Source organism: Lontra canadensis, unplaced genomic scaffold (genome assembly GCF_010015895.1).
Source record: "Lontra canadensis isolate GAN:19392208 unplaced genomic scaffold, GSC_riverotter_1.0 scaffold18, whole genome shotgun sequence".
NCBI classification, from domain to species: domain Eukaryota; kingdom Metazoa; phylum Chordata; class Mammalia; order Carnivora; family Mustelidae; genus Lontra; species Lontra canadensis.
In genome coordinates this window covers 11,005,969-11,020,402 of record NW_022631012.1, presented here as the reverse complement: position 1 = coordinate 11,020,402, position 14,434 = coordinate 11,005,969, and the positions used below count along the sequence as shown (strand labels likewise).

At 42.0% G+C, this 14,434-nt stretch overlaps 2 protein-coding genes across 36 annotated transcripts in view; one reads left to right on the top strand and one right to left on the bottom strand.

The window, feature by feature from the left end:
- The window catches only part of ABI2 (abl interactor 2), a 110,854-nt gene extending 106,597 nt beyond the window's left edge, over nucleotides 1-4,257 (top strand). For 21 of the 35 annotated variants that reach the window (XM_032860039.1, XM_032860035.1, XM_032860034.1 and 18 more), the window contains one exon: nucleotides 3,987-4,257. In XM_032860039.1, the coding sequence (XP_032715930.1) occupies nucleotides 3,987-4,162 (176 nt within the window). In that variant the 3' untranslated portion in view covers nucleotides 4,163-4,257. The remainder of the gene's footprint in view (nucleotides 1-3,986) is intronic. The other 14 variants (XM_032860012.1, XM_032860015.1, XM_032860033.1 and 11 more) reach the window with 1 other exon arrangement.
- Nucleotides 4,258-12,651: 8,394 nt separating this feature from the next.
- Nucleotides 12,652-14,434, bottom strand: part of LOC116869036 (ras-associated and pleckstrin homology domains-containing protein 1-like) — a 2,732-nt gene continuing 949 nt past the window's right edge. The window contains exon 2 of the mRNA XM_032859844.1: nucleotides 12,652-14,430. Coding sequence (XP_032715735.1) covers nucleotides 13,759-14,430 — 672 coding nt within the window. The 3' untranslated portion in view covers nucleotides 12,652-13,758. The remainder of the gene's footprint in view (nucleotides 14,431-14,434) is intronic.

The following is a 14,434-nucleotide window of genomic DNA, read 5'->3' as shown; positions in this document are numbered from 1 at the left end:
GGGTAATTCAGTGGGGAAAGGGTAGTGTTTTCAACAAATGTGCTACAACAACTGGATATCCATCATTTGGGGAGCTTATATTAACAAATAGTGGACTTCCATTTCTGGCCAAGGTAGAGGTAAAAAATTAATGTTCATGTAATTTCTACCCTACTTTACCATACACAAAGATTACCTTGAAATGTATTTTAGACCTATTGTACAACCTACACTATACAACTTCTGGAGAAAAATATAGGAGAAAATCTCTGTGTTCTGGAATTAGGAAAAAAAATTATAGAAAGCACATAAAAATTGATAGACTGAATATCATTAAATTTTTCTTCTTCAAAGATACTATAAATAACAAGGCAAAGCCTAGACTGGGAAGAATTTTAGCAAAATAATTCAGTAAGGAGGCAAAAAACTTGTAGAAAAAAAATTTGAACACACTTCATTTAGGTGCATGAATTGCAGATAAGCTCACGAGAAGATGCTTAACATTATTAGTCATTAGGGAAATGCAGATTAAAGCCACAGTGAACCAGACTAAGTCCCACTGCACACCCTCTAGAGTGACTACAGTTAGCAACCCGGACGATACCAAGTATTGGAGGAGGTGTGGGGAAGCTGGAGCGCTTAGGCTTTGCCCGTGAGAGTGCAGCACGTTTCAGCTACTTTGACAAACAGCTGTCAGGTTTTTTTTTAAAGATTTTATTTATTTATTTGACAGAGATCACAAGTAGGCAGAGAGGCAGGCAGAGAGAGAGGGGACAGCAGGCTCCCCATTGAGCAGGGAGCCTGATGCGGGGCTCGATCCCAGGACCCTGAGATCATAACCTGAGCTGAAGGCAGAGGCTTTAACTCACTGAGCCACCCAGGCGCCCCCAGCTGTCAGTTTCTTAAGAAATTAGACATACACTTGCCAAGCTGATCTGGCAGTCCTTTCCTACATATAAGTTAAGAGGAATGAAGATCTGTGTTCACACACAGACTTGAACTCAAACGTTCATAGCTGCTTTATTCATAATAGATAAAACCTGGAAACAGCCCACATGTCTTTCAACTAGTGAATGGATAAACTAGTTGTGGGATATCCATCCATTCAATGGAATACTGTACAGCCAAGAAAAAGGAACAGTCTTACTGATACAAGCAACAGTATGGATGGATTTCAAGCATTCTACTAATGACAGAATCTGGACACTAAAGATTCATACTTCATGGTTCCATTTAAATGAAATCTAGAAAATCAGTGGTTTTTAGGGACCAGTGCTGGTGGGTGAAGAAATTTACGTAGGGGCAAAAGGAAACTTTGCGGTGGTGGCATGTTCTATATGATGCTTGTGGTGGTGGCAGTGATGTAGTTGTCATGTATACGGTGCATACATTTGGCAAAACTCATTGAACTCTACATGTAAGTGGTTATATTTTATATCTAAATTACACCTTAATAAAGCTGTTTTTTTAAGGAAAATAGCCTGAGTCCTACAGTAGTAGGGTAGGACTTTGGGCATTGACATGTTTTACAAACTCCCTACCTGATTTTCACACTGTCCTAGATAAAGTGATGACAGTTTTCCACTCTGAAAAACCAGGTCAGTTAGTCCTTAAGAGAACGGCACAATGCAAGAACGGTTTTGCTTTCTAACAATGTATTCTTCATTGAATATGTTAAAAATCTGCAGAAATTTGTAAGTGAAGATAGTAAGTTACTTTCAGTCCAAGTAACTCTTTGGAGTTTAAGAGTATGTCTGAATTGTTCCCTAAGATGTTTTTCAAAGTTTGATTTGTCCTTAGGTTCAGATCTTTTAAAACATGAAAATCAAGTAAGCGCTTTCTTACTCTTTCCGGCAAAACAAAAAGAATCAACTGTGCTTTGCTTATGGTTGCTTTTTCGTTTGAGTGTACATCAGTGTTAAGCCTGCGGCCTAATGGCTCATTTTGTTAGCTGAGACCGTAGGGCCTGCCTGCATTTGAGTCACTTAAGTTGCATTCCGTATGTTTGCACCTCCCGACCTAAGAAACCAGAAGCCCGTGGGCGTGCATCCCAGCATCAGAATTTTTTAAAGTTCTTCCCATAATTCCAAGGTTGAGAACCATTGCCATTGGTTTATCTTAACCTTTGGTGGTTTATCTTAATCTTAACCTTTGATTACTTCCCATACTAGCCAAATGAAGATAAGGTGTATATGTAAGTATCTTGATTTAAAAGAACAGATAGTTTTATGTATTTATTATGTGCTTGGCATAATGCTAAAGTTACTATGTATGTAAGGCAGTTAGTCTCCCCATTTTGCAAACTAGGAAATTAAAGTTCAAAAATAATTTATATAACAGAAAATGTTAGTGTTACAAAAAAGATAGTATCATAATAGTTATTAAGATAATAAAATATGGTAACAGTTACATAGATGTTCACTTACCATAAACAAGGCCCGGGGCTGTATCTTGTATGTTCATTGCTTCGTTTAATGCAACTATATTGTTTTGAGGGTTAGAACTATGTAATTCCCATTGTACAGCTGAGTAAAAAGAAGCTTAGGAAAGTTAAGTATATTCTGTAAACTCACAAGTGCTAGAGCTGGGATTTGAACTAGGTGGTATAACCCTAGAGCCCACATTCTTTTTTTTTTTTTTCAGTTTCCCCTAGAGCCCGAGTTCTTAACCACTGTACTCAGCTTGATTTCAGATCTGGGATTGAGTCTTAGCTGTACTTTTTATTAGCATTAAATCCTTCCTGGCAAACTTCAACTTGTCAGTGCCCATTTTATATCCTTCCTTCTAGCAAGCCATCTGTTCTTGTGTTCTTCCAGCTCAATGATGTAACTTCTTGGTAGAAGTATAAATAATGTATGGTAACTTATCAGATACATTTCTGTCCTCACAAGACTATGACAGTCCCTTGTCTTATTCACCTATCTCTAAAAATCAGCATGGATGTTCCATTAACGATTTTTAAAAAGTGAATAGTGCCATTATTCTATCTGGGGATTCCAGAAGGCTGTTCAGAGGACATGGCATTTGTGGTGTGTCTTGAAGTAGGAGTTTCTCAGACAAATTAACTAGGGCAAGTCACACTAAGTCATAAGTCTCTGTTGTAGTTTTGTTTTCTTATTTGAGGATTAAGTTTGCACGAGAAACTAACAAAGTCAGTATGTACTTATCAGAACGAGAGCTAGATGGAGATTTTGAGTGAAGTTCTGAGTGGTATAATAAAGGTACAGAGGACCCTTTTATAAAAATAAATCTTCATGTGGAGTTGAGCAAGTTGAAGGCATCCCAAGTGAACTGAACTGTTGAGCTCTAATGATTAGCGACCAGAGATTGTCTCAGATATTAACCACGTTATTGAAGCAGTGAAGTTGACAGGAGAGCGGACAGGTATCTTGGTTTTCTTAAAACTTTTGGCCCCTCATTGTGGATATGTTGCAACGGCACAGCGCGGCCTGCGTTTTGAAAGAATGTACATTGGAGACTCCACGGCCGACACACACAACTCTTGGGAGCTCACCTCCTCCTTCTACTTCATGAAGAGGTGTAGGCTCTAGACAGTCGGAGGAGATGTAAGTCTGCCATTCCCTTACTCTCACTCTCTCACTTGACCATATTTATGGTGCGTGTCACTGCACGAGAATAATTCACTTGTTTAAAGATACCGGTTTGGGCACAGCGTGGTGCTCCGGCACGAGCTCAGCTCAAGTAGCCGCCGTCCCTCCCGGTTCTGGGGCTGGGCCTCTCTCTGCAGTAAGGTAGTTCCCCCTCGGCTCCCGAACGGTAAGTCTGACTAAATGCGATTTTTTTTTCCTTCATGCTGTGTTGAGCCTAACCTCTCCGAGATGGGATTCCGTCGCGCGTAACGGAGTATTAGAAAAGCATCTCTTGGTCCGTGTTTAGAAGGTCACTGCAGTGCTGCGGCAGTTGGGAAAGGACGGATATCCGCTTACTTGTTTCTGCCTTTCTGGGGATGCTCATTCCTTTCACATCCTATTTTTTTCCCCCTCTAGTTGTGGCGATTTATGATTATACAAAAGACAAGGAAGACGAGCTGTCCTTTCAGGAAGGAGCCATTATTTACGTCATCAAGAAGAACGATGATGGTTGGTATGAGGGCGTTATGAACGGAGTGACTGGGCTCTTTCCGGGCAATTACGTGGAGTCTATCATGCATTATTCGGAGTAAAGCTCAGCAGGGCTGCGTTTCCCTCGCAGGAACAGTCAGGTCTTCCCAGATTAGCGAAAGGCCCTGGGGATTCCCCTCCAGTGAAATGAAGGAAGGATACACAGGACACAAACTGCTTAGGTTTTTTTGGTTTATTCCCCGGCATTAAGAGAGCAAGCTGAATCTGAACAGACGGATCTTTCTCCATTATTTGTACTATATGCTGAGCTGTTCGCGTTAAAGTGACCGTTTCTAAATATGCCCGAGGCATAACGGCATAGAACTCTGTAAAACAAATCAGGTTAAGACTGATCACAAAATCTGGGATCTTCCTCAGGAATACTGTACACCCTTGGGATTTCTCCCTCTGCAGAACCCGGGGCGCTGGATGTTCCCCAGTGCCTGTGCCGGACGGGCCGCGCCTGGCCCTAGTGCTGTGCCCCAGCCCAGCAGCTTCCACCTGGATGAGGAGGAGTGAACTAGGATTTAACTATCGTACTTTACCATTTTTATAACTGTTTCGATGGCTTCTTTCCTCGCAACACTGTAAATCCTGCATTCTCTCGGCACTGGAGCGCGCTCCGTGAGTTAATGCCGCTGACTTGCATCCCTTCATGTTTTTCAGTTTGTAGACTGAGGATGACGAAGTGAGTCCCCAGACACTCTGAGGGTGGTTACTCATTGCTGGTTTGATTTTAATGCGCCGCTGCTGCTGCACGAGACCGCACTGCCCCCGATGCTTGTGGGCCCAGACGTGTGACGTGTGGTCGCCTGGTCCGCACACCGGAGCGGGCGGGCGAAGCTAGACGGGAGGCTCCCGAGAGACCGAGCTGGAGAGAGTGTTGTGTTCCTAGACGCCCTAGACTCTTGCCTTAGGCACTGTTTCCGGAGTGGAATCTTGGGAGGTCAGACCAGCTTTTTCTTCTTTCACTATTTAGGAAAACATTCTTTTTTGGAAAATAGCAGTTATTTCCAAGTCTCTTGACAGTCACTGGGAATCAGAGGCTTGCACTGTGCTCCCCGAATGTTGGTAACGGCCAGTGTCAGCTGCTGCTGAGTTGACTCAATTCTGAGAAAGGTAAATACTGTCCCGGTCTTGTGATTGGCTTTTGAAGTCGCTGCTCTTGGTAAGAATGTGAACCTTCGATTTTGGACTAAGACTAGTGGGATAAAAGGTATAAGGCCAAATATTCATCCTATTACATAGATAAAAATTAAGATAATTTGGAGCAAAACAGTATTTTTTTCTGTCTGTACAGTTATAGCTTCTCATTCAGCGGAGTTTGTAAGGCAGACGGCTTTAATCATCACTTCTTTCATCATGTAAGAAATACTGAAAAGATCCAAGAGGGCTTGCTGCTCACCAGCATCGGGACCGAGCTCACAGCCCCAGCGCGGCCGTGGGTTTGTCCCCGTCCCAGGGACTTTGCCAGGTCATTTCCCAGTGCTGGGGGAAAAGGGGAAAGGCAGTGACCACATTTATTTCAAGTGAAGGCCTTGGACAGGATAGTGCAGGCAGAGGAGTTGGATTAAAAAATGGAACAAGAGCACTCGTGTATGAGGGAATTCAGATGGTGTAAGCAGAAGTTAGTATTCCACTTGTAGATATGTTCTCTGAGCACAAAACTTCATCACCGTTTAACAGGCCTGATACAGAGTTCCCGTATCAAGACTTTTTGTTTTAAAGTTGCAGGGGTTTTCCCCCACACATCGCAAGTTAGCGATTTTGCTTTTAGTTTTCTCCGACACTTTGAATGGGGAATTTAGCGTTCATTAACTTGCCTCCACTTCAGGCTTTTGTTAGGTCTTGACATTCTTTATGTCCTGTTTTCCTTTAAAGCAGTGGCCCCGAGTGTCCTCTGAGCCTTCAGGTTCATTATGGACCAAGACTATCTACCTGGATAGGTTAAGCTCTTCTTAGTGTTGGCGTATAACTAGGGAAACTGTTTTGAAATTTAGATGTGTTCCAGTTTTCACTTAAATAGCTTTGTGCTGAGAAAGCTTAGTGGATATTTAAGGCAAGAGGGTATTTTGAAATCTGGTATAGTATTCACAGCTCACACCTACAGAAGCAGAGAAGATAATTGTGCAGAAAAGTCGGTGGCGGTCAGCTCGCCTGATGGGCCCCGGCTGGACTGTGGCGCGCAGAAGACGCTGGCGCAGTCCTTCATACTGGAGACCTGCAGCAGAGGGGGCTGCTGGGGTCAGCTGACTTCTTCGGTATTATTTAGTACTAATGTATACAATTGTTTTAAAAACACCTTTGAGTTTTCTGCATATTTGAAATTTCTGTACAGTTTTGAATTCTATATATTGTCTTGGAAGGATGCTATGTAATGATGATGATGGGCCAGGCCTACAGTAATTGGAGACTTTTAATGTATGTAATATTTCACAGATTGCATGCTATTAATAGTCTGTGAAGGTAGTATTTCTTGATTTATCGTAGGTTCCCCCTGTTTGTCTTTTTATGAACTACAGGATGGTTGGTAGTAGGAATTCCAAATGGATGCAGAACTCTTACAGGATATATAGCATTGCGGCAGAGATGATCCACGTCTAGACTCTGCTGACTTGTAAGCAACCATTTTAACAGGATAGAGGGAATCTAATGGGAGAGGGGATTTTTTTCCATCTGAAGTGCTTTTCCTTTAAAAAAAAAAAAAAAAAAGTGACTTAAGAGTCCCCGTTCCCCCCTCCCCACCCTACACCTTTTTGGTACTACTGTTTGAAAGGCCACAGGAAAATGAATGAAAATACAATTTTGTTGACCTTATGGCAAGGCAATCAATCAAAAACCAAAATAGTGTCAAGATCTAGACCTGAGAGATTCAGCTTGCGTATTTGGAGTAAATACGAATCTTTTAAGATGACTTGTTCAGTATCCTCCATTTTTTTGGCTACTTGCTTTCGGCCTCCCTCAGGGGCAGCTGCCGTTCCCGTCTTAGGGTTGGCAAGGGCCTGCTGGTTTCGCTGTGTTCCTTGCAGTCACTAGATGAGACACTCTCATCCCTCCCTTTCTTTCCCCCCTCCTGCTTCCCTTCCTCACCCAGCTAGACAGGAGGTTTATGCATCTGCTCCCCAGCAGTCTTAAGGTGATGATTACTTAGGATTTTTCTGCTTTAGAGGCATCAAAATGATGGTAGTTTGCTTTTATCTTTTTGTGTTCATTTTCTTTTAGCAGGTACCTTTCTGCATTAAGAATGGTTCCTTTGTTTTTTTATTACCTTTTCTCCTTGGTGGAGAAGCATGACATGTCCTGAAGGCTACCTTTCCCCTGGAACAGGGTTTGTTGGAGGAATTGACAGGTGACTGCCAAGTCTTTGAAAAGAATGGGGATCTGAAGCACTTGCCATCTGTTCCCTTCTGAACTTCTTTCCCAGGAACTCCTGACTGGTGTTAAGGTGATTTCCCCTCACATGACTTACTTAGAATCCTAGAATTTTAGAGCTACATGAGATGTAAAAATTTTTAGTTCATTTTGATTTTGACTGAGGAAGTTAGAGGTTTCATTTCAGGTAACAGCTAGTTAACAACAGTAGAGTTCCTGCCTCAGTCAATGCCTGTACTCTTTCTACAGCTGTCTTAATTGAATATGCTGTATGTTTTGTTTTTTTAAATTATGAGTGCTATTTGATGTCTTCAGGAAGATACTTGAAAAGATATGCCGTTTTGATAAATACCATCAGTATTCAAACTGTTTAAAGAGTGTATTAAGCACAACTTAATTAGTGAAAATAATGTTCATGTTCACCCTTGTACTACTCCACTCAGTACTCTGTAGCAAAAATAGGTTACCTGATTTCAGCACTGGCAGGAGCACTGCAAACAGCCTTACTTGAGAGAGCCTTATAAAATAGTTCTTAAATGGAGGCATTGTGCTCATAACCTTACATTTACTTTATGCTGATCTTTATTCCTGTTTCTGAGAATTTCCTAATTCTTAAAAAAAAAAAAAAAAAAGTTAACAAATGAAACGATAGGGCCTAGCTGTATACAAATGATCCTTGCTCAATATTTTGTAAAAAACACACAAAAAGCTTATTTTCACATTACGATGAATGTGTCTTTTGCAACTTTAGAATTCTATGGAAAAGCAGTTTTTCATATTTTGTGTCCATGCATCTTTCTTCTTAAGATGGTTTACAAAAAAGAATGTTAAAACGTGTGATTTGGCCAGTTGTATTTTAAAGCTCCTCCAGAGAGGGCTGGTGTCCTGAGCGGAGTAGAAATCCTGCAGGAAGATCGAGGGAGCAGTCTGTTGCCAGTCATGTTTCTTGTGTGTGCCATGAAGCCACCTCCAGCTGAGTGGGGGAATCTTCACTTTTTAATTTTGAAATTGTATTTGAAATTGTTGCTGTGTACTAAGAACTTGACTTAAATAAAATTCTACAAAGTATGTCCAAGTGTCTTGTGAATGTTTTTATGCAAGTAACCAAAGAGGTTACGAAGGTGGTAAATCAAGTGTACTGCGGAGAAGCCTTCCCTGTTGCTCTAACTTAACACGAGGGTTTTCAATACAATTCTTTTACAAACAACAGTGATTTGTTAATGCACACATTTATACATACCTTGACATGGGAGGCCAACATGTGACTGCTGTGATACCAAAGCTTTGAAACAAGCAGCATCCCTCTTTTAAAGAAGAAAATCTTAAATACCCAAAGCTTGCTTGCTTCTCTGCTGGTACAAACTGAAGGGTAACCAGTTGAACATACCAAACTGCAGCTGAATTTACCTTCCCACTTAATTTGTCCTTACTGCACAGCTTCTTTAGGGGCCCCCCAACATAACCAGCAAAAAAACCAATTTCTTAATGATGCCAATCCACAAACAGTCAAGTCCCCATGTTTAAATGAAATCTATGTATTCCTTTTATTAAGGATTGGGTAAGCTGACATAATGAAAACACAAAGGAAAACAAATTTACACTGACTGTATGACTACTGTCCTAAGCCATTACAATAATTCACCGACAGTAACTCGTAATTTGGAAAATAACTTAATCCAGCAGTAGAACAAAAAAACATCATCAGTAGTACTGAATATATCTCTCTCATATATATATATCTATATATATATATCTATATATAGGTTTGCACAATCAGGGAGCAAGGCACATAATGAAATGAGAGCATACATTTAAGCAGAAGAAAATAGCAACAAAGTTGAAAGAAAAATGGTAACTTCATCTTTACCGAGCTGTGCATAATCATAATCTTGAATAATGTTCTCTATCAGGTACGTTATAATGCAGTTCCTTTGCCTTCTTTTTCATGCTTTAAAAAACTATATTCCTACATTGTATCTATTTATGGCAAAGCTCCCACAGCCTAGATATCAGTGTAAGCCTTGACTCCATTTTTTTCAAGAAATGGGAAAAGGATCAATCCCAGTTAAATATGTGCAACTTTCCTTTAAAACAGTAAACAACGTTTTTACAACATTTAGCACAAGCTAATGATATTATAAATGTATATTTCTATAAAAGGAGTTCACTGATGGCTAATGATAAAATTAAGCAAAATCATTTGAAATATTCCAGTTAATGCTTATTTTCTAGGTGGGATTATTTACAAGTAGGAAAAAAAAATATATAGGAAGTAGGAATCATGAAAAATGGCAGTTTTTGGTATTAGGTTATAATAAATCTGACAAACAATGGACAGTTCCCAAAATGCAAAGACTTTCTGTAAGTGCTGCAAGCATGTCCTGCCTAAGGAGAGGTTGAGGCTTCGACAGTTAAGAGCGTGGTATTAACGGCCATCTGTGATGAACGTGGTCACTTCTGAACTTTGCCATCTTTTAGTATGTAATATCCGCCATCACCCTGACTCGACTCACTTCTCTAAATGTCTTTGGTAGAAAGCGGCCAGACCCCATTCAGGTAGATGAAGCCATCTCTTGTGAGACAGACACTTTCTCTATTTCTTTGCAAACTACAAATACTCATCCTCCTTTTCTTTCATTAGCACCTCAAAGTTTACTTTTGTTGGATTTTTTTTTTAAATGCTATTCCTCCAGGAGAGTTCAAGGCACTGGGGATTATAGCAGATAGTGTCTTCTTTTCAACAAAGAGCAAACAAATTGGAGGTTTTTTTCCCTTATGTGTTTATCAAGTACATTGTTTTTCTTTAGCAAATTTATTCTACAGCTAAATTTCAGGTTTTACATACAGACCTTCCAAGGGCACAATAAGAATAGAGCACTTGTTTAGTTGGAGGGACAGGCTGGCAAAAGTATAGAAATGTTCTACTGAATTTTTAAAGGAAAATAAATCTTAAAAGATAGTGGGATATTTCATTGTACTCGCATCTCTCTGTGTGTCAAATCTCAGTTTGGTGAGTGAGCACATATTCTTATAGGACTAGGGATAACCCTATATAAATGCTGTAACGTGTATAAAAGCAAAAGTGCCAAAAGGAACTGGCAACCTAAAAGGGAGTTTTAGAAATAGACATCTTCTCCTCAAGTGTGTAATCCAAATTATCATACCTACTTTACCTAAAGCAAGTCATTACACCCATAATCCTACAGGGCCATACAGGTTTAACTAGTCTAAACCTGAGTAAAATCTGAGACACTGCATCAGTTATCATGTTAGCTCTGAAGGTATATGGAAAAAAAAAAAAAAACTAGGGAAAAGGTTTTTTGTTTAAATTCACCTTGTGTTTGTAAGAAATTGTTTTTAGCTGAGGAAGAAAAGGTGACAAAGGGTTCTCTGCTGGCGGCTTGAGAGTCAAAACTGGTCCATACCATTATCTGAACTTTTTTCCCAGGCTCTGTTGTCACCTTCCATCCTTGACACCAGCTAACGATGGTATATTCTCCCAAAAGAGCAGCTTCTGAAACTAACTGGGTGCACAGCTCCTACTAATCTTGATCTCAGAGTCGTCACTGTATTGGATCATGATCTCCCAATTTTGTTTGAACTTTGATAAACTCAGCATTGTTTTTAGTGGCAAGTCAACATTCAGAGAGAGGACTTCCATGACCGTTCCCAGCCCTCAGAGGATGCCGTCAGTGGGCAGGAGCTGTACAACAGCATCACGTCTAAACGACTTAGACATTTTCTGATGAAAACAGTTTCCTGTAATTTTTAAGTCACCAATCTTTCTCATCTTAGAAAGTCCCGGAAATTAAAAAAAATCCAATTTACAGTTAAGTGGGTACCTATACAAGTCATAAGAATACCTTTCCTAAGGGGAAATCAGAGCAGCTAAAGAAATAATGTGAGTAGTAAAATCCAAGCTGAATAAAATTTCAATACAGAAAAATCTAGCTTTTATATTCTTACCTAGAACCTGTGATATCTGTTAACAAAACAGGCTCTGCTGCCCTTCAGAGTCGGTACCCAAACTAAGCACAGGGCGATCACCAATTCTGGAACGATCTGTGGTGGAAGTTAGGGGTGTCACTAATTAACCAAGTCACTAGCTGAAACAGGCACCTGTTTGCGCTGCCCTCAGCATGCTGATCATTTCTCAAAGCTGCAGGCAGAACTGTGGGCAATTATTTCACTGAGGAGTTAAGCAGAGCGTGGCCACCGGCACGGAACCACTACTGAGAGCGCTGTGCACGCTGAAATTAATGGTGCAGATGTGCGAAAGGTCACTTCCTAAGCCTACTGAGCAGACAAAACTACGAGAACAGATGAAAAGATCCGAAAAGGATCTTCTAAAGAAGCAGGGCTTTAAAAAACGCACAATGGTACATATTCTTATTGCTCCATAAGCACGTGAACTGCTAAGTGTCCTAGAGATCTAGGAATGGAGAGGTGCACTTCGAATTCCCTGTGATGCAATCCGTTTTTGGAGGTGGTTTACAGCAGTATCTTGTGTATATGGTACAACTTCTGCTCATTCTTAAATTACTTACTAACTGCCCCACTGCACTGACATCACTTTTTCCTTATGGGACAACGTCAAAGATTTTTGCAGTTTGCACTGGAAATCCTTATTCGCGACAGGTAGAGAGTGTCATTACAAGAAGTGCTCATGTGTCACTGCTGGGATGGCTAGTTGTTAAGAGCAGCTCTGAGATTGCAGTTTATTTGTAACGGTCACTTCATCATCGTAAACTGATGAGACAGTACACAATTCTCTCTTATACCAAGGAAAATTCACAGGACAAAAAAAAAGGCATTAAGCATAGCGTGAAGCATACAGGTTTGTAGTGTGTCATTAATGATTTCATTTCATACCAAACTGCACATGCATAATATGTAATGTCACTCAACTGTACTCGGACTACACTCCTCCGTCAGAACCCCTGGGGACCTGGACGGATCTCCACAACCAGGCCACAGCAAGCAAGAGTCCTAGTGCGTGCCAGCGGCTAAGGATGAAGCGGTCCAAAGCTTCCCCGCTTCCCCTCCCTTTGGGATAGTCCCATACTTCAGTGAATTCTTTGTTACACATCACAGTCCACACACAACCTAATGATACCCACACAGGGGGCAGTTCTGTTCTTTCCTAATCACCCACCCTAGAGCAACACACAAAAAAGACTTATTTCAGAAGCTAATTTTGTTTTTTTGTCATGATGCACTGTATTGGACATGGGATATGTATACTTGAAATAGCAACTGTCTACAGATCTCTACTATCCACGTCTACCTAAAGCACACACAAGATACCTGGGGACCAAAGACAGACCGGGACGGAGCATTCCAGGGGTACTGCGTCAGATACTCTCGAACGACAAAGCAAAACCAAAGGATCACGAAGCCAAACTCGAGGCTTCGCAAAGCTCAGGAAAGAGTCCAACAGTATAAAAAGAACTCCCCGGGATTACAGTACTAAATTATCCATGGATTGTAGACAAAGAGCTTACCTGTGACAGAACACAACCTAGACACAGGTGGGATCAGGGCGGCACTACTGCAACTAGAACGGTTCGGTCACACGCGTGTTTACTCCCCGTGCGCGAGCGCAGACGGACACGGCAGCTGTGCAAACTGCCCGCGCGCGCCAGGGACCCACCCAGGCTGCTGGCCGCTTCCCGACTTAAAGTGCCCTTCGCGTGTAAGTGAGCAAGTGTCAGCCAAGCAGTTCGAACTTCAGCCGACTGGGGAGAAACAGGCACAAAAGCCCCATCGATACACCGAACGTTCTGTTGTCTTCTCCAACTGAGAAACAGCAGGTCATACACCTAATCCTTAATATATAACACACGACATGCACAGGTAGGCTGCACGTGGACACTTACAAATGCCTTCTAAGTCAGTCACTGGGAGTTTTTGGTCCAATCCACAGGATACATAACAAATCGTTAAGGGACAGGACACACATCCCCTTCCGTGTCTCTTCCACCCAAAATACACAACCCATTTTCAGATTAGGAGAGAAAAGGAATAAATAGACTCACTCTGAGCTATATATATACATATACACATACATATATGTGTACATATACATACATATACATACACACACTACCTACATATGCAGAGCTATGTGTGTCCACGCACACGTACGCACACATACAGCTGGGTTCTACCTGAATAACCACATCATCATACTAGGAGGCTCTGAACACCAGAATCACAGGTGATCAGGTGAGCTGATTGTAGAACTGGTTACAGATACCATGAAAATAAAGTCCAACGGTAGCCACTACCAGTCTCTTGAGAGCTTGGTGTTCTGGTCTCTTTTGGGGGGGGCGGGAGGGGGTCCTCTCCGCAGCGTTGCATAGCCCGATATATGACTACCTCCGAAACCGGCCTTCTGTGGATCAGAAAGCAGTTCCGGGGGGGGCGGCGGCAATGCCATATCATCCATGGTGGCCGTGGGTTCTGCTCTGGACATGCGGGAGGAGGACAGCGAGCCATGCCGGGTGATGGACTTCCGTTGCAGTGTCCTGTTGAGGTCAGCGAGGAATCCAGGCTGGACACTAAGGCTGGACTTGGGGGAGGTGGGCACTTGCGGCGCGACGGCGGCCACGGCTGGCTGCTCAGAGATCTCCGCTTGAGTGAGGCGGGTGCTGTCGTTCCGTTTGGGTCGTGTGGGTGGAGGGGCTTTCTTCGTTGATGTTTTGGACCATGGCTGTGGTTGGGGATTGACGACGGCCACTTTTGGAGAGGTGTTTCCCGAGAATACAGCTGGAATCTCTATGGGGGGCAGAGGCAGCTCTATTTCAGGCGGAGGCGGCGGAAAGTCAGAATCGGATGGAGGAGAAGGAAATTCTACCACAGAGTCCTTTCCACGCCCACTCAGGACAGATGCTTTTGTCGACGCACACCCTTGTTGGAGAATTCCGGGAAGGTTCACTCCAGAAAGATTTAGTTTTCCG